Source organism: Pezoporus flaviventris, unplaced genomic scaffold (genome assembly GCF_033815535.1).
Source record: "Pezoporus flaviventris isolate CSIRO_AGI_PZ_B2104156 unplaced genomic scaffold, CSIRO_AGI_Pfla_v1 ptg000255l, whole genome shotgun sequence".
NCBI classification, from domain to species: Eukaryota; Metazoa; Chordata; class Aves; order Psittaciformes; family Psittacidae; genus Pezoporus; species Pezoporus flaviventris.
The window spans coordinates 269919-288046 of record NW_026892802.1 but is presented as its reverse complement, the minus strand read 5'-3'; the positions used below and the strand labels follow the sequence as shown (position 1 = coordinate 288046).

Genomic DNA, 18128 nt, shown 5'->3' with positions numbered 1-18128 from the left:
GCGCCCCATAGCCGGCGGTGGGGAGGAGGGGGGGGGGGGGGGAACACACGGGACACACCCTCAGGACATGCAGTGCGCTCGTCCCGGCCCCCCCCGCGGCTGGAGCTGAGTCATTCCCAGCGGCTGGAAAACCGCTTACACGGGTGATGAGCGGTGCCAGCCCCGGCTGGGTGTAAGGGGGGGGATAGGGAGGGATGTGGGACCCCCCCCGGTTGAGCTGTACCCCCCCCCCCCGCAGCCCCACCATGCCGTCGCAGATGGAGCACGCCATGGAGACCCTCATGTTCACCTTCCATAAGTACGCGGGGGACAAGAACCACCTCGGCAAGGAGGACCTGCGGGCGCTCATGGAGAAGGAGTTCCCCGGCTTCTTGGAGGTGGGGGGAGAGGCCCCATAGCACCCTAGTTTGGAGCCTATAGCACCCTGGGGGAGATCCCTAAAGGACCCAAAACACCCTAAAATTAGACCACATACACCCCAGGCTGGACCCTAGAGCATCCTTGCATCAGACCCCGTAACACCCTGGGGGGTCCTCTTAGTGCATCAGGCTTGGACGCTATAGCACCCCAAATTTGACCCCATACACCCCTGAATCGGACCCTATAGCACCCTTGCATCAGACCCCATAGCACCCTGGGGGGGTCCTCTTAGTGCATCAGGCTTGGACCCTAGAGCACCCCAAATTTGACCCCATACACCCCTGAACTGGACCCCTGTAGCACCCTTGGATCAGACCCCATAACACCCCGAGGGGGGTCCCCTCAGCGCATAAGGCTTGGACCCTATAGCACCGCAAATTCGACCCGATACACCCCTGAATTGGACCCTAGAGCACCCTTGCATCAGACCCCATAGCACCCTGGGGGGGTCCTCTTAGTGCATCAGGCTTGGACCTTATAGCACCCCAAATTCGACCCCATACACCCCTAATTGGACCCTATAGCACCCTTAGATCAGAACCCCATAGCACCCCGAGGGGGTCCCCTTAGCTCATTAGACTTGGACCCTATAGCACCCCAAATTCGACCCTGTACACCCCTGAATTGGACCCTAGAGCACCCTTGGATCAGACCCCATAGCACCTCGGGGTGGGGGGGTCCCCATAGCACTTCAGGCTTGAACCCTATAGCACCCCAAATTCGACCCTGTACACCCCTGAACTGGACCTTAGAGCACCCTTGGATCAGACCCCATAGCACCCCGAGGGGGTTCCCCTCAGTGCATAAGGCTTGGACCCTATAGCACCGCAAATTCGACCCCATACACCCTGAATTGGACCTTAGAGCACCCTTGCATCAGACCCCATAGCACCTCGGGGGTTCCCCTTAGTGCCTCAGGCTTGGACCTTATAGCACCCCAAATTCGACCCATACACCCTGAATTGGACCCTAGAGCACCCTTGGATCAGACCCCATAGCACCTCGGGGTGGGGGGGTCCCCATAGCACTTCAGGCTTGAACCCTATAGCACCCCAAATTCGACCCTGTACACCCTGAATTGGACCCTAGAGCACCCCTTGGATCAGACCCCATAGCACCCCGAAGGGGGTCCCCTTAGCTCATTAGGCTTGGACCCTATAGCACCCCAAATTCGACCCTGTACACCCCTGAATTGGACCTTAGAGCACCCTTGGATCAGACCCCATAGCACCCCGAGGGGGGTCCCCTCAGCGCATAAGGCTTGGACCCTATAGCACCGCAAATTCGACCCCATACACCCCTGAACTGGACCTTAGAGCACCCTTGGATCACACCCCATAGCACCCCAAGGGGGTCCCCTTAGCGCATAAGGCTTGGACCCTATAGCACCCCAAAATTCGACCCCATACACCCCTGAATTGGACCCTGGAGGGAGTGGGATGCTACACCCTACATCCTATAGCACTGCAGAACGGGAGCCCGCAGCACCCTGGCTGGGACCCCATAACACGCTGCCCCCCATGGCAGACACTGACCCCCCCTTTTCCATCATTCCCCCCCTTCCTCCTCCTCCTCAGAACCAGCGGGACCCCATGGCGCTGGATAAGATCATGAAGGACCTGGACCAGTGCCGGGATGGTAAAGTTGGCTTCCAGGGCTTCTTCTCGCTGGTGGCCGGGCTCACCATCGCCTGCAACGACTACTTCGTGCTGCACATGAAGCAGAAGGGCCGGAAGTGAGGGCGGCACCATGGGTGCTGCTGCCCCCTCCCAACACCCAGCGGTTCTGCCCCCCCCCCCCCCCCTTCCCCAAACACCCATGGGTTCTACCCAAACCCCACGTCCCTTAGGTGCTGCCTCGCCACCCATGGGTTCTATCCAAACACCCCATGGGTGCTGCCCCCCGACCCATGGGTGCTGCCGCCCCCCCGCTGTCCCCCCCCCCCAAATAAAGCTGTTTTGTACTACGCTGGAGCTGCTGCGTCCCTTGGGGTGCCCCCAGGTCCGTGTCGTCCCCCCCCCTTATGGGGTCTCCCCTGTGTCCCCATCACCCCGGGATCCCTGTCCCCCTCTGGGGTCTAACGGGGGCTGGTGACGTCACCTTCGGGCCGCTGACGATGTGTGCAATCACCAGCGATCGGGCGTAACGTCACGAGTGACGTCACGTCTTTGGGACACACCCCCCCCCCTCCCCGCCCTGGTGTCCCCGTTGGGGTACCCGCGGGACCCCCCCCCTGCCCCGGGCGGCACTGGGGGGGGGGGCGTGGTCATATAAGAGGTGGGCGTGACCCTATGGTGCGGTGGGCGGGGTCACGGGATGTGGGCGGGGCCAAAAGGGCTGTGGGACCCGGGGGGACCGGACCCGAGGGGGGGACACGGAGCCGGGGGGCGTGGGGCGCACATGGGGCCACGGGGAGAGCGCGGACATGTGGGGCCGGCCGCGGGCACACGGGGACACGGGGTCCGGTCGGCGGCCGTGGGCCCGGGGGTGCGGGGTCCCGGGGGGCACCCGAAGGCGGCTGAACCGGATACATCGGGGTCCCGCGGCCGCACCCCACGGATGGGCCCAGAGGGGCGCTGTGGGGGGGCACTGATGGTGTCACTGCCCCCCACCCCCCCCCGGGGTCCCCGCCCCCCCCCCCCTCGTGCCTCAGTTTCCCCCCCCGTGGAAAGTCGGAAACTTCCAGCTCGTGGGCCGGAGGGGGGGGGGGGGGGGGGGGGGCAGGATGCGGGGAGGGGGGGGGGGGGCAGGATGCGGGGGGGGCCCCCGCGCCCTTATAGCGCTGCCCCACACGCTGCTGGCACCGGCATCACCATGAGAGGTAGGGCCCGGCACGGGCTGCACACACGCGTGTGCGGGGGGGGGCTGGACACGCGTGTGTGCGTGTGAGGGGGTCACGGAGGAGCGGGTGCGGGCACACGCGTGTGCAGGGTTAGGAGCAGGCGCGTGTGCACACGCGTGTGCGAGCAGTGGCAGCTTCGGCGCTCAGGTGTGCGTGTGGGAGCCCGCAGGAGCGTGTACACGCGTGTGGAAGCGTGTGCGTGTGCAAAAGGGGGGGCATGGGAGCACGCAGCAGGCGTGTGTGTGCACGCACATGTGTAGGCACACACGCGTGTGAGGGTGCGAGTGTGTGTGAGAGAGAGCGCCAGGAGCTGACGGGGCGTAGAGGCTGCATGTGTCAGCCTGGTGCAGCATCACACATGTTTTATAGCCATCACACATGTGTCAGCACATGGCCACACGTGTTCTGGTGTGTGCAGGCGTGTTTTGGGGGGTACACGCGTCTGTGGCATCTGCACACACTCTGCGGTCTGTGCATCCATGTTACAGCGTGTTGCTACGTGCACACGCGTGTTACAGCGTGTTGCTGCCTGTACATGTGTGCAGGGTAGGGCACGCGTGTGGGTGTTGTACACGGCTCTGGGTGTCCATGCGCGGAGCATGGAGCAGAGAGCCTGCATGGGTTACAGGGTGCCCATGTGCTGCAGGGAGAACATGCATGTCGCAGGGCATGCACGCATGTTGCACCACAGCTGCAGCTGCACGGGGCCGAGGCAGGAGCCGGGTGCTCCCCCCCCAGCACCCATGGGTGCCCCACACAGCTGCGGGTCGGGCGCTCGCCCTTAGATGTGGTAGGGGCTGGCGCAGGTGACACAGATGGGGACACGATGGTGACACGGATGGGGACACAGATGGGGACACGCAGGTGGCCCCCCCCCCCCCCTTTGCTGCTGGGGAAACTGAGGCAGGGGCACCCGCACACCGGGGTGACGTGTGTGCCCATGTTATGGCGTGTTGGCCTGTGCCGTGACGTGTGTGCCCGTGTCATGGCATGTTGGCCTGTGCCGTGACGTGTGTGCCCGTGTCATGGCATGTTGGCCTGTGCCGTGACGTGTGTGCCCATGTTATGGCGTGTTGGCCCGTGCCATGATGTGTGTGCCCATGTCATGGTGTGTTGGCCCGTGCCGTGATGTGTGTGCCCATGTCATGGCATGTTGGCCCATGCCGTGACGTGTGTGCCCATGTTATGGCATGTTGGCCCGTGCCGTGACGTGTGTGCCCGTGTCATGGCATGTTGGCCTGTGCCGTGACGTGTGTGCCCATGTTATGGCGTGTTGGCCCGTGCCGTGACGTGTGTGCCCGTGTCATGGCATGTTGGCCTGTGCCGTGACGTGTGTGCCCATGTTATGGCATGTTGGCCCGTGCCATGATGTGTGTGCCCATGTCATGGCGTGTTGGCCCGTGCCGTGACGTGTGTGCCATGTCATGGCGTGTTGGCCCATGCCGTGATGTGTGTGCCCATGTCATGGCGTGTTGGCCCGTGCCGTGACGTGTGTGCCCGTGTCATGGTGTGTTGGCCCATGCCCTGACGTGTGTGCCTGTGTCGTGGTGTGTTTTGCCATGACGCTGCATCGGGTCATCCACCCAGGGGAGGATGGCTGCCGATGGGTCCTAACGGATGCTCATGGGGCTGATGGGTGCTTGTGGAGTCCATGCAGCAGTGGGTGCCTCTGGGGCTGTGGTACCTGTGGATGCTGGGTGCTGGTAGATGCTGGTGAGGATGCTGGGTGCTGGTGGATGCCCCTGGAGCTGGTGGGTGTTGGTGGTTCTGATGGGGACTGTTGGGTTCCAATGGGGCTGTGGGTGCTGCCGGGTGCTGATGGCAACCATGGGTACTGGTGAGTGTTGGCGGATCTGATGGGCACTGTTTGGGTGCTTGTGGGGCTACTGTTGGGTGCCGATAGGGCCGTTGGGGTGCTGGTGGGTGTTGGTGGGTCACTGCTGGGTGCGGGTGAGCACCGTGGGTGCTGGTGGGTGCTGTTAGGTGCTGGGGAGCACTGCTGGGTGCTGATGGGTGCCGTTAGTTGCTGGTGAGCACTGCTGGGTGCTGGTGGGTGCGTAGGTGCTGGGGAGCACCGTTGGGTGCTGGTGGGTGCTGTTAGGTGCTGGTGGGCACCGCTGGGTGCTGGTGGGTGCCGATAGGTGCTGATGAGAACCAGTGGGTGCTGGTGGGTGCCATTAGGTGCTGGTGAGCAACAGTGGGTGCTGGTGGGTGCCGTTAGGTGCTGGTGAGCACTGCTGGGTGCTGGTGGGTGCCGTTAGGTGCTGATGAGAACCAGTGGGTGCTGGTGGGTGCCGTTAGGTGCTGGTGACAACCAGTGGGTGCTGGTGGGTGCCGGTAGGTGCTGGTGACAACCAGTGGGTGCTGGTGGGTGCCGTTAGGTGCTGGTGAGCACTGCTGGGTGCTGGCGGGTGCCGTTAGGTGCTGGTGAGCCACAGTGGGTGCTGGTGGGTGCCGTTAGGTGCTGGTGAGCACCGGTGGGTGCTGGTGGGTGCCGTTAGGTGCTGGTGAGCACCGGTGGGTGCTGGTGGGTGCCGTTAGGTGCTGGTGAGCCACACTGGGTGCTGGTGGGTGCCGTTGGGCGCTGAGGAGCACTGTTGGGTGCTGTTAGGTGCTGGTGAGCACCTCTGGGTGCTGGTGGGTGCCGTTTGGGCGCTGAGGAGCACCGTTGGGTGCTGGTGGGTGCTGGTGAGCACCGCTGGGTGCTTTCGGATGCCGTTAGGCGCTGGTGGGTGCCGTTGGGCGCCGTGGGGCACCGTTGGGTGCTGGTGGTTGCCGAGGGGCACCGTTGAGTGCCCGCGGTGCCGTGGGAGCGTCGGGTGCCGTCGGGCGAGACCTCGGCGACCTCTGGCCGCGGTTCCCGGCAGGAGCCGCACCGAAAGGGCGCTTCCCGGCAGCGCCGGCGCGGGGCTGAGTCAACGCGGCGCATCCCGGGCTCCCGGTGCCGGATGCGGCCCCGACGGGAGAACGCGGCCCCGCTTTTGGGCCTCGGGAGGAAGAGGAGCGAGAGCGGCTGCGGGTGCGCGCGTGCACGCGAAGGGGCAGGACGGGGCTCGGGCGCGTCCTTGCCCGTGCGGGGCTGACCGGGAACGGGACCCGCAGCGTCCCCAGCGCCAGGGTCCCGCGGCTCGGTGTCCCCCGTCCCCAGCGCCCCCATTCCCGGGGCCTCCGTCCCTGTGGCTCCCCCCCCCCCCCCCGCGGTCCCTGTCCCCTGGGGCCGGGGCTGCGCCTTCCTGCGAGGTGGGGCCGTGCCCCAGTTGCGGCTTCCCCGGCGCTCGCTGCCGCTGCGGTTTCGCAGCCCCCGGCGTCCGGTTCGGCCGAACCTGAGCGGGGGCACCGGGGGGGGGAACCGGGGGGATCCCGGGGGCACCGCAACCCCGAGGCCCCGGGCACGCTCCTGGGATGAGCTCATCGGGGATGAGCGGGCCACGGGTACCCACGGGGTCCTGGTGGGAACGGGGGTGGCAGATGTGGCCCACGCGGACACGTGAGCCCATGGGGTGACGTGAACCTGTCACCCCCATAGGGTGACACATGAGCCCGTGTGCGCCGCGCGAGCCCATGCGGGACACACGGCTCCGGAGGAGGACACCCACGGCCTGTGGGTGCTATGGGGGGAGCTCTTGGGTGCCATGGGGTGTCTATGGGTGCTCACACCGTCCGTCCCCCCCCCCCCCGCAGCCCACATCGAGGTGATTCCCTGCAAGATCTGTGGGGACAAATCCTCGGGGATCCACTACGGCGTCATCACCTGTGAGGGCTGCAAGGTGGGACGGGGAGCTATGGGGTGCCATGGGGTGCCATAGGGTGCCATGGGGTGCCGTGTGGTGACCCCCGGCGCAGGGCTTCTTCCGCCGCAGCCAGCAGAGCAGCCTGAGCTACGCCTGCAGCCGGCAGCAGAACTGCCCCATTGACCGCGCCAGCCGCAACCGGTGCCAGCACTGCCGCCTGCAGAAGTGCCTGCGCCTCGGCATGTCCCGCGACGGTGGGTGCCCGCGGGGCCCCCTCGGGTGTCCCCATCAAGGGTCCATGTCCCCATCCCCATTGCCTATCCCCATGCTGGCTGTGTGTCCCCATCCCTGGGTCCATGTCCCCATCCCCAGGTCCATGTCCCCATCCCCAGGTCCATGTCCCCATCCCTGCTGCATGTCCCCATCCCTGGGTCCATGTCCCCATCCCCAGGTCCATGTCCCCATCCCCAGGTCATGTCTCCATCCCTGCTGCATGTCCCCATCCCCTGGGTCCGTGTCCCCATCCCTGGGTCCATATCCTCATCCCTGGTTCCGTGTCCCCACCATGGGTCCATGTCCCTATCCATGGGTCCATGTCCCTATCCATGGGTCCATGTCCCCATTCAGGTCCATGTCCTCATCCCGGGTCCATGTCCCCATCTAATTGCATGTCCCCATCCCTGGGTCCATATCCTCATCCCTGGTTCCATGTCCCCACCATGGGTCCATGTCCCTATCCATGGGTCCATGTCCCCATTCAGGTCTATGTCCCCATCCTGGGTCCCTGTCCCCATTCTGGGTCTGTGTCACTATCCCTGGGTCCATGTCCCCATCCCCAGGTCCACGTCCCCATCCCTGCTGGCATGTCTCTATCCCTGGGTCCATGGCCCCATCCCAGTGTCCATGTCCCCATCCCCAGGTCCCTGTCCCTGCTGCATGTCTCCATCCCTGCTGCATGTCTCCATCCCTGCTGCATGTCTCTATCCCTGGGTCCATGTCCCCATCCCAGTGTCCATGTCCCCATCCCCAGGTCCCTGTCCCTGCTGCATGTCTCTATCCCTGGGTCCATGTCCCCATCCCAGTGTCCATGTCCCCATCCCTGCTGCATGTCTCCATCCCCACTGCGCATCCCCCAGCATCGCTCCCACCCGGTTGTGCCGTGGTGTCCCTGGGAGGAAGCCGAGCACTGCGGCTGCACCAGAGGAAGCAGCGGCAGCCCCGCTGTGACCCACACATGCAGCCGGGACGCTCCGGTGCCGCAGCGCTGTGCAGGTCATGGGGAGCTGCCGGTCACGCACACGCGTGTGTCACGCTTGTGGCACGCGTGTCCCAGCACCGCCGCCCCTCCCCACAGCTGTCAAGTTCGGCCGCATGTCCAAGACGCAGCGGGACCGGCTGCAGGCCGAGGTGCAGCAGCAGCTCCAGCAGCGGCAGCGGGCGGCCGAGGGGGCACCCGGGGGGCTGCCGGGGCACCGGGGCCTCGCGCTCACCCCCACCGGCACCCGCCACGGTGGCGTGGACGGCAGGGCCGGGACCACAGCGCCGGTGGAGCCACGACAGATGGAGGGGAGCAAACGGGGCCTGGATGGGGATGGGGACAGACACGGGGATGGGGACGGCTTCTACCCCCGCCCTGATGTGGGCACCATCCTGGAGTCACCCACATCCTCCATTGTGGAGATTGGTGAGTTCCTGGGTGCCCTGTGCCTGTGGGGATGCGTCCATCACCTATGGGTGCTCAGCGGTGGTGGGACCCAGCTCCATCACCCAGGGTGCTCAGCAGTGGTGGGACCCAGCTCCATCACCCAGGGGTGCTCAGCGGTGATGGGACCCGGCTCCATCACCCAGGGTGCTCAGAGGTGGTGGGACCCGGCTCCATCACCCGGGGTGCTCAGCGGTGGTGGGACCCGGCTCTATCACCCAGGGGTGCTCAGTGGTGGTGGATCCAGGCTCCATCACCTATGGGTGCTCAGCGGTGGTGGGACCCAGCTCCATCACCCAGGGTGCTCAGCAGTGGTGGGACCCGGCTCCATCACCCAGGGGTGCTCAGCGGTGGTGGGACCCGGCTCCATCACCTATGGGTGCTCAGTGGTGGTGGGACCCGGCTCTATCACCCATGGGTGCTCAGCGGTGGTGGGACCCGGCTCCATCACCTATGGGTGCTCAGTGGTGGTGGGACCCGGCTCCATCACCCAGGGGTGCTGTCACCCACAGAGCAGCTCACCCAGAACGTGCTCAAGTCCTACCACGAGACGTGCCTGCTTCGTGCCGAGGACCTGCAGCGCCGGCGCTGGGACACCTTCTCCCATGAGGAGATCAGTGCCTACCAGAAGAAGGTGAGGCCGCTGCGGTTGGGGACACGGCAGCCCTGGGGCACCCATGGGTGCCGGGCGCTGCGGGGTGGGTTTGGGGTGGGGATGATGCCAGTCCTGCAGCCGATGGAGGAGATGTGGCAGCGCTGCGCCGTGCGCATCACCGAGGCCATCCAGCACGTGGTGGAGTTTGCCAAGCGCCTGCGCGGCTTCAGGGAGCTCTGTCAGAATGACCAGATCGTCCTCCTCAAAGCAGGTACGGGGTGACCGGGTCCTATCATGGGGGTGATGATCCCATGGGTCCCATTGGGGAGGTGACAGTCCCAGGGGTCCCATCATGGGGGTGATGCTCCAAGGGGTCCTATCATGGGGGTGATGCTCTCATGGGTCCCACTGGGGAGTTGCCAGTCCCAGGGGTCCCATCATGGGGGTGGTGATCCATGGGTCCCACTGGGGAGGTGACAGTCCCGGGGGTCCCATCATGGGGGTGATGCTCTCAGGGGTCCCAGTGGGGAGGTGACAGTGCCAGGGGGCCCATCATGGGGGTGATGTTCCCATGGGTCCCACTGCGGAGGTGACAGTCCTGGGGGTCCCATCATGGGCGTGATGCTCCTATGGGTCCCACTGGGGAGGTGACAGTGCCAGGGGTCCCATCATGGGGGTGATGCTCTCAGGGGTCCCGTCATGGGGGTGATGCTCCCAGGGGTCCCATCATGGGGGTGATGCTCCCATGGGTCCTATCATGGGGGTGATGCTCCCATGGGTCCTATCATGGGGGGTGATGCTCCCAGGGGTCCCATCATGGGGGAGATGCTCCCATGGGTCCTATCATGGGGGTGATGTTCCCATGGGTCCCACTGCGGAGGTGACAGTCCCATGGGTCCCATCATGGGGGTGATGGTCCAGGGGTCTCATCATGGGGGTGATGCTCCCATGGGTCCCACTGGGGAGGTGACAGTGCCAGGGGTCCCATCATGGGGGTGATGCTCCCATGGGTCCTATCATGGGGGGTGATGCTCCCAGGGGTCCCATCATGGGGGTGATGCTCCCATGGGTCCTATCATGGGGGTGATGTTCCCATGGGTCCCACTGCGGAGGTGACAGTCCCATGGGTCCCATCATGGGGGTGATGGTCCAGGGGTCTCATCATGGGGGTGATGCTCCCATGGGTCCCACTGGGGAGGTGACAGTGCCAGGGGTCCCATCATGGGGGTGATGCTCCCATGGGTCCTATCATGGGGGGTGATGCTCCCAGGGGTCCCATCATGGGGGTGATGCTCCCATGGGTCCTATCATGGGGGGTGATGCTCCCATGGGTCCCACTGGGGAGGTGATGATCCATGGGTCCCACTGGTTGGTGCTGTTCCACTCTCGGTGTCCCCGCAGGCGCCATGGAGGTGGTGCTGGTGCGCATGTGCCGCGCCTTCAACGCCGACAACCGGACCGTGTTCTTTGAGGGCAAGTACGCCGGTGCCGAGCTCTTCCGATCGCTGGGTAGGGCTGGGGACATGGGGGGACACGGGGGGGATGACACATGTGGGGCACGCGGTGACCAGGGCTCCCCACAGGCTGCCACGAGCTCATCGGCTCCATTTTCGACTTCGCCCAGAACCTCTGTGCTCTGCAGTGCTCGGAGCCCGAGGTGGCCTTCCTCAGCGCCCTCGTCCTCGTCAACGCCAGTGAGGACCCCCCCCCCCGACCCTCCCGTGCCTCAGTTTCCCCCCAACCCAACCCAACCCAACGGGAACCCAGCTTGGTTGTCCCTAAACTGGTGCTGGGTGTCCTGGGGTGTCCCTGCTGTCCCCTCGCTCCATCTCCATCCGTGTCCCATCCTGCCATGGTCCCATCTCCATCTCATCCTGTCCTGGTCCCCATCCCTGTTCCTGTCCTGTACCGATCCTATACCACCCTGCCCCTCAGTCAATCCCACCACCATCTGCATCCCTGAACCCATCCCAACCCTGTCCCAATCCTTTTCCCCGTGCCAGTCTTATCCCATCCTTGTATCCATCACTGTCCCCATTCCGGTCCTCATCCCGTCCCACCCTGTCCCAACCTCATTGTGTCCTTGTCCCCATCCCTGTCCTCATCCTATCCCACCCCATGCCAACCCCTTCCCATCCCATCATCCCAATCCCAGCCCATCCCTGTCCCCCCCTCCTCACCAACCCCTCGGGGGCCATCCCAGGCCGCCCATGGCTGCAGGAGCCGGTGAAGGTGTCGCGGCTGCGGCGCCGCCTGGAACTTGCCTTCGAGCTGCTGCTGCGCCGGACGCGGCGCGAGGGGCTCCTGGACAGGGTGAGCCATGGGGCAGGGGAGGGGGGGAAATGGGGCTGAGAGTGGGGTGACACGAGTGAACACGTGAGAACATGCTTGTCCCCTGTGCGCACCTGTGAGAACACATGTGTTCCCTGCATGCACGTGTGAGAACATGCGTGTTCCCTGTGTGCACACGTGAGAACACGTGTGTTCCCTGCACGCACATGAGAACACGCATGCTCAATGCGTGCACGTTTGAGAACACGCGTGCTCCCTACGTGCATGTGAGAACACGCATGCTCCCTGTGCACAAGTGTGAGAACACGCGTGCTCCCTGCACGCACATGAGAACACGCGTGTCCCCTGTGCGCACACGTGAGAACACGTGTGTTCCCTGCATGCACGTTTGAGAACACGCGTGCTCCCTGTTTGCACATAACATGCATGTGCCCTGCGCGCATTTGTGAGAACACGCGTGTTCCCTGCACGCACATGTGAGAAGATGCATGTTCCCTGCACGCACATGAGAACATGCCTGTTATCTGCGCACACATGAGAACACACGTGTTCCCTGTGCGCACACGTGAGAATATGTGTGTTGCCTGCACACACGTGTGAGAACACACTTGTTCCCTGCACGCACATGAGAACATGCATGTTATCTGCGCACACATGAGAACACACGTGTTCCCTGTGTGCACACGTGAGAACACGTGTGCTCCCTGCGTGCACATTTGAGAACACGCCTGTTCCCTGTCTGCACATGAGAACACACGTGCTCCCTGCATGCACATGAGAACACGCACATGTGAGAACACACGTGTCACGTGTCCCATCGCATGCAGCTGCCGCCGCAGGGCCGCCTGCGGGCGCTGTGCTCGCAGCACATGGAGCAGCTCCAGGCCCTGCGCCGCCGCCATCCCCCGGCGCTGCTCGACGCCTTCCCCCCGCTCTACCGGGAGCTCTTCGCCGGGGAGGGTGAAGCCACCGGTGCCGCACGATGAACCCCGGCACCGCACCGGGAGCCGGCACCGCACCGGGCCCACACCCGTGGTGCTGCCATGGGGAGATGTACCGGGGAAATAAAGGGCTTTATAACGGGGTTTACGTGCCCGGTGTGTCCGTACGGCGGCGCTGGAGGGTGGGCACCGGGACCCCACGTCCACCCCGCGTGGGGCATTGTGGGACGGGACAGACCCGGCCGTCACTCGGGTGGGTCTGCTACTCGCTCGCTGATTGGCTCCAGCGGGCTGCCGCGCGGAGCGGATTGGCTGCTTTATTCCCAGGCCGGTGCTGTGCCCCGCCCCTTCGCCCCTCTCTTCCCGCCCTCTCGTGTGGGAGCCCGCCCGCGGATTGGTCACCGCCTCTCTACGGCAGCGATTGGTAGGGCGGGGGAGGAGCTGGGCGGTGATTGGGCAGCCGCGGGAGGGGGCGGGGCTGGCGGTGGCCGGGCGCGTGAGGCGGCGGCAGCGGTGGCGGTGCGAGGAGCGCCGGGGCCGGGGCCGGGGCCGAAGCCGAAGCCGGGACCGAGGCAGAAGCCGGGACCGGGACCGGGACCGGGATCGGGACCGAGACCAGAGCTTGAGCCGAGGCCGGAGCCGAAGTGGCGGCCGCATCGGCGCGACCCCGCTCCGCAGGTGCCCTGAGGCCGCCCCAGGAGCCGGGTGGGAGCTGCCCCGGCTGCGGCCCAGCAGAGCCTCTGCTCCCCGCAGGGGGATGGCGACGGCGCGGGGCTACTGGAGCAGCCTGCAGCCACTGCAGAAGGTCGCTGTGCTGCTGGGGCTCCCGGCCGGCACCGCCGTGCTCTACATCCTGTACCGCCGGTACCGGGAGAGCCGAGGTGGGTGCCGCAGCACGTGGGAGGCTCAGAGCCGCTCTGGGGGAGCTGCTTCACCTTCCCTTGTGCCGTTGGTACCCGCAGAGCAGCGTGAGACCTTCGTGGGGGACGAGGAGCTGGAAGTGGAGATGCGGGTGCCCCGCGCCGCCCTCAAGGCCATCATTGGCCGGAAGGGAGCCACCATCCGGAAGGTGCGTGGTGCCAGGGGCAGCCGGGGCAGCCCCAGCTCACTGCGAGCACCAGTGAACGGCAGCCGGGGTTGGGGACGGACACACACACACCCCACAGCTGCGGCAAGAGACGGGAGCTCGCATCGAAGTGGAGGGAGAGGAGGAAGGCGAGGGAGGCGGCGCTGCTCATCTCGGGCTCGCAGGTCCAAGTGTGCCGGGTGAAAGCCGCCGTTCACCAGATCGTGGCGGAGAGCGCGCCGGTGGCGGAGCGGCTCTGCGTGGCCGCGGAGAGCCGTCGGCAGGATTATCGGTACTGCTGCCCCCCGTGCTCTCAGTGCTGTCGGGAGCATTGGCTCCTGTGTTGAGCCCCGTCTGCTTCAGCGTCCCTGGGGCTCTGTGTCCTGCAGGACGCGGAGGGGAGACAGTGCGGGGCATCTGCCGCAGCTCGGGGGCGCGGGTGCTGTGTGAGAGCGAGGCCAGCGCCAGCCTCTGCCCCATGAGGGGCATCCAGCTCTCGGGGACGAGGAAGGAGGTGGAGGCCGCTAAGGTGAGCAGGAGCACAGAGGAGTCAGGCAGCACCGAACTCCGCCCTCCCTGAACGCCAACCTCTCCTCTTTGCCCATTAGAAACTCATCCTGGAGAAGCTGATGGAAGACAATGTGCTCCGGACAGAGCTGGCGCAGGCGGCGGTGGCTCGATGCCAGCGCAAGGCACCGCTGGGCAGCCGCCGGGAGCCGGAGCCGCTGCCCAATGGGGCACCGGAGCACGAGGAGGAGCACAAGGGCTTGCCCTGGGGTGAAGAGTTGCTCAGCTTGATGTCCTCTGAGGAGGTGGTGGAGCAGGAGGCTGAAAGTGAGGAGCTGGAGGAGCCCAGTGTCCCCATGCCCAAATTTGAGGGAAGAGAAGCATGAATCATGCCAATGGGGTTCGTCCCCATGTGCTGCTGCCGGGGTCACCCCCCAGGGTGCTCCCTTGCACCGCTTCTGCAGTTCCCAGCCCTGACTTTGCCTTCAATGCCGATGAGCACCTTGAGGTTTACGTCTCAGCTGCCGAAAGCCCCGACCGGTTCTGGATGCAGCTGGTGGGGCAGCGCAGTCTGCAGCTGGACAAGCTGATGGCTGAGATGCGCCAGTACTACCAGCACCACAGCACCACGGTGAGGCCCCACGCCTTGTCCCTCCACACCTCCCATCGCTGCCCCCGTGTCCTGCCACCGTTCCTGTGTCCCCACAGGCACTGCTCTCCGACGTGCAGCCCGGTGACATCCGTGGCCGCTCCCTTCGCCGCTGACGGCAACTGGTACCGCGCACGCGTGCTGGGCCCGCGGGACAACGGCAACCTGGGCCTGCACTACGCCGACTTTGGGGACAGCGGTGAGGCCCCACGCCAGGCGCTGTGCGCCCTGCGGTGAGTGCTGTGTGCCAGTGCCGGCTCTGGTGCTGTGATTGCCACGTGCCACCCTCATGCAGCGTTTCCCTCTTGCCAGGAGCGACTTCCTGAGCCTGCCCTTCCAGGCTGTGGAGTGCAGCCTGGCCGGTGTTGTGCCCGCTGGTGAGTGGGGATCAGGGTACAAGGGGGCCCGGTGTGTCCCGGTGCTGAGCCACAGGGCCTCGCCTGCCCGCAGGTGCCGATTGGGAGCCGGCGGCACTCGACGCCTTCGCAGAGCTCTCGCACTGCGCCATGTGGGAGCCGCTGCTCGCCCGCATCGCCAGCTATGGCCCAACAGCGCCGTGCCCGCGGCCCCGTGTCCAGCTCTTCGCCATGCACGGCGGTGTGGTGAGCCCCAGGCCCTGTCCCGCTCTGCCCGGCCCCCCCCCGCCCGCCCTGAGCCACCGCTTCTCTCGGTGCAGAGCCTGGATGTGGGCACCGAACTGGTGCGGTTGGGCCATGCCTTGCCCCAGCTCTGCCATGCTGAGGAGGAGGATGCACAGCAGGAAGCCCCTGTGCCACCGGTGAGCGCCAGCGGAGCTGCGGAGCCCGGTGAGCCCAAACCTGCTCCTGTCCCCCCTGCCCTGCGCAGGAGATGTCAGCGTGATGCTGAGAGCTCCCGGTGCCGCTGTGCTGGCACAGCCGTTACCGGTCCCGTTCCCCCTGGTCCCTGTTGGACGGTTCTTGGCGCGGGGGGGGGGGGTGCATCACCACCCGTTCAATAAACCGGAATGTTCTGCAGCACCCGGCCGCCTCCTCTGGGCACTGCGCGGGGTTCAACCGGTACCGGAGGGGGGGTGTGTGTGTGAGCGCACCGGGATCAGGCGCACACCGGGCACCCCCGGTGGGGTCCTTGAGCAGCGGCGGCGACCGCTGCGCAGGCGCGCAACGCCCGCGGGGTCTTTCGTCTGCGCTGGGAGCGGGACGGGCGCAGCCATGTTGGCACCGGGAGCGGCGGGAGCCTGCGGGCTCTTGGTGCGGGCGGCGAGCCGGGCCCTGAGCCTGAGCCACGGCCGGGTGAGTGCGGCACCGGGAGCGGGGGCGGAGCGGGCCCCGCAGCCGCAGTGCTCACGGCCCGCCCCGTGCAGGGCACGGTGGTGGTGGAGCGCTGGTGGCAGGTCCCGCTGAGCAAGGAGGGGAGGCCGCCCCGCGCGAACCTGCGGCGGCACCGCGTGTACCGGCTGGTGGAGGACACCAAGCACCTGCCCAAGGGCGAGCTGGAGCTCATCCTCACCCGCGCCGTGGAGGGTACGGCCCGACCCCCCTTGAGCCCGTTCTCCTGGAGGCCCCGTTCGCACCGTGCCGTGGCGGCGGGGTTCGTCCTTGGGATGCGCCGTGGTTTGGAGCGGTTTTGGGGCCTTTTGACTCGGGTGTTTTATTGTAAACTCCGTTTACGTGGACCCGAGGGGTTGGGGGGGGGGAGCCCCGCTCCATCCCACCCCCTGTCCTGCAGGCCTGGGCAGGCGGGGGGACCTGGTCAGCGTGAAGAAGCACGTGGGTCGGAACAAGCTGCTGCCGCAGGGACTGGCCGTGTACGCGTCGCCGGAGAACAGGAAGATGTTTGAGGGAGGAGAAGGTTCGGTGGCACCGGGACCTGGTGGGAGGCTTCACGGTGCTGGGAGAACCGGGTCTGTGCCGGCGGCATCCTCAGTCCTCCCTTTCCCCTCGCAGCTGCACCAGGAAGGGAAGATGGAAGTGCAGCAAACCCAGAGCGGGGAGAGGGTGAGTGCGGCGGCACCGGCTGCTCTGAGCCCTTCCTCCTGCCCCCCGACCCCCTTCCTCCCTGCCCCACGACCCCTTCCCTCTGCTCTGACAGACCATCAGTTCCTCAAGAGCTGCCGCCTCGAGGTGGGCATGAAGAACAACGTCAAGTGGGAGCTCAACAACGAGATCGTGGCTCGGCACTTCCTCAAAAACGTGAGTGCTTCTTGGCACCCCTGTCCTGAGCTGGCTCCGTGCTGGCAGCTCCCGGGGTGAGTCGGTTGTGGGGTCCGGGAAGGGTTCCGCCATGCTCCGGCTGCTCCCCAGAGTCTCCTCTTCCTCCTCAGCTGCGGGTTTTCGTGCCACCCCATGCGCTGAAGCTGCCGGAGGAGCCCATCACCCGGTGGGGCGGAGTACTGGTGCGACGTGACGGTGAGCTGGTCCTCTCTGTGTGTCCCCCCATCCTGTTCCCAGCTCAGCCCCACACCCCCCTTTTGGGCCCCTCAGCATCCCACAACCCCTCCCCATGCCAGTGCTCCCACCTGAATCCAAGGAGCCCAGAGCCTCAGGTGTGAGGAAGAGAATGACTGTGTTAAAAACACCCCAAAACCAGAGAAGACACCCCAGTCCCCACACCCTACATGGAAACATGCCTCCTGCATGGTGCCATTTGTTTCCATCTTTCCTGGTCCCCCAGGAAGCAGAGACCGCTCTGAATTACCCCAATGGCTCCAAATCCAGGTCATCACTGCTAGGTGCCAGGGTCCAGTCTCCAGCTTCACTTCTGGGTGTGGGGAAGGGAAGGGCGAGGGCAGCCTGGTTCCAATCCTCTTCCATCCCACTTCAGTCCTGCTCGTCCCCGGTGTTTCCCTCCTGCTTCCCACCAACCGGCCCCCGCTGTGCTTTTGGGATGGAGCTCCCATGGCCACAGGAAAGGGGAGGAGAAAGGAATTGCAACTGGGAGTGGGGGCACAACCGGTGGTCCCCGCTCCTGGCGGTGCCTGTGCCGTGACCCCAGTCCCGTTGCGGTGCCGCAGGTGAACGGGCTGGACACGGTGCGGGTGCCGATGTCGGTGGTGCAGTTCCTGCGGCCCAAGACCAAGCGCTACAAGCACTGGCTGGCACAGCACCAGGCACGACTGGCGGCACGCAGGGGAAGAACAGCTCTGAGCTGGGGTGGGGGGGCTCAGGGTGCTGCCCCCCGGGCCCTCCCCAGCTCCTCCTGGATCCGTCCTGGCAGCTCCGGATGCGTGAAATACACTGGGGGGGGGGGGCAGGGGGTGAGTGGCCCCTTATCCCATGGGGACCCCTTCTACTGCTCCCCACTATTGTGGGGCACCCCCCCTTGCCCCATGGGGACCATCCCACCACTGTGGGGACCCCCTCGCTGCTTTTCCAACACTGTGGGGTCCCCCTCAGCCCATGGGG

General features: G+C 65.7%; 5 protein-coding genes across 5 annotated transcripts in view; all 5 read left to right on the top strand.

Annotated features, from left to right (window-relative positions):
• The first annotated feature begins 227 nt into the window (after positions 1 to 227).
• Positions 228 to 2391, top strand: LOC133263213 (protein S100-A10). The gene is made up of 2 exons (XM_061442924.1): positions 228 to 377; positions 1998 to 2391. Exons 1-2 carry the CDS (start codon positions 246 to 248, stop codon positions 2157 to 2159), a joined length of 294 nt encoding a protein of 97 aa, XP_061298908.1. The 5' UTR covers positions 228 to 245; the 3' UTR covers positions 2160 to 2391.
• Positions 2392 to 5974: 3583 nt separating this feature from the next.
• Positions 5975 to 12619, top strand: LOC133263216 (nuclear receptor ROR-alpha A-like). The gene is made up of 10 exons (XM_061442927.1): positions 5975 to 6276; positions 6945 to 7029; positions 7106 to 7247; positions 8348 to 8677; positions 9208 to 9329; positions 9429 to 9561; positions 10692 to 10799; positions 10874 to 10984; positions 11494 to 11603; positions 12410 to 12619. Exons 1-10 carry the CDS (start codon positions 5975 to 5977, stop codon positions 12566 to 12568), a joined length of 1602 nt encoding a protein of 533 aa, XP_061298911.1. The 3' UTR covers positions 12569 to 12619.
• Positions 12620 to 13103: 484 nt separating this feature from the next.
• The window catches only part of PSMB4 (proteasome 20S subunit beta 4), a 71753-nt gene continuing 66728 nt past the window's right edge, over positions 13104 to 18128 (top strand). The window contains exon 1 of the mRNA XM_061442909.1: positions 13104 to 13111. The gene's annotated coding sequence lies outside the window, so the exon portion shown is untranslated. The remainder of the gene's footprint in view (positions 13112 to 18128) is intronic.
• On the top strand, positions 13276 to 15743 carry TDRKH (tudor and KH domain containing). The gene is given in 13 exon segments (XM_061442879.1): positions 13276 to 13404; positions 13486 to 13592; positions 13690 to 13743; positions 13745 to 13852; positions 13854 to 13881; positions 13979 to 14118; positions 14198 to 14466; positions 14559 to 14727; positions 14805 to 14837; positions 14839 to 14978; positions 15058 to 15122; positions 15196 to 15347; positions 15422 to 15743. Coding segments are annotated over 13 exon segments (1692 nt in total). The 5' UTR covers positions 13276 to 13280; the 3' UTR covers positions 15725 to 15743.
• On the top strand, positions 15911 to 18088 carry MRPL9 (mitochondrial ribosomal protein L9; the record flags this gene model as incomplete). Its single annotated transcript, XM_061442926.1, is given in 8 exon segments — positions 15911 to 16016; positions 16088 to 16247; positions 16453 to 16580; positions 16671 to 16730; positions 16824 to 16916; positions 17048 to 17110; positions 17112 to 17132; positions 17738 to 18088. Coding segments are annotated over 8 exon segments (957 nt in total), but the record flags the coding sequence as incomplete, so codon positions are not given.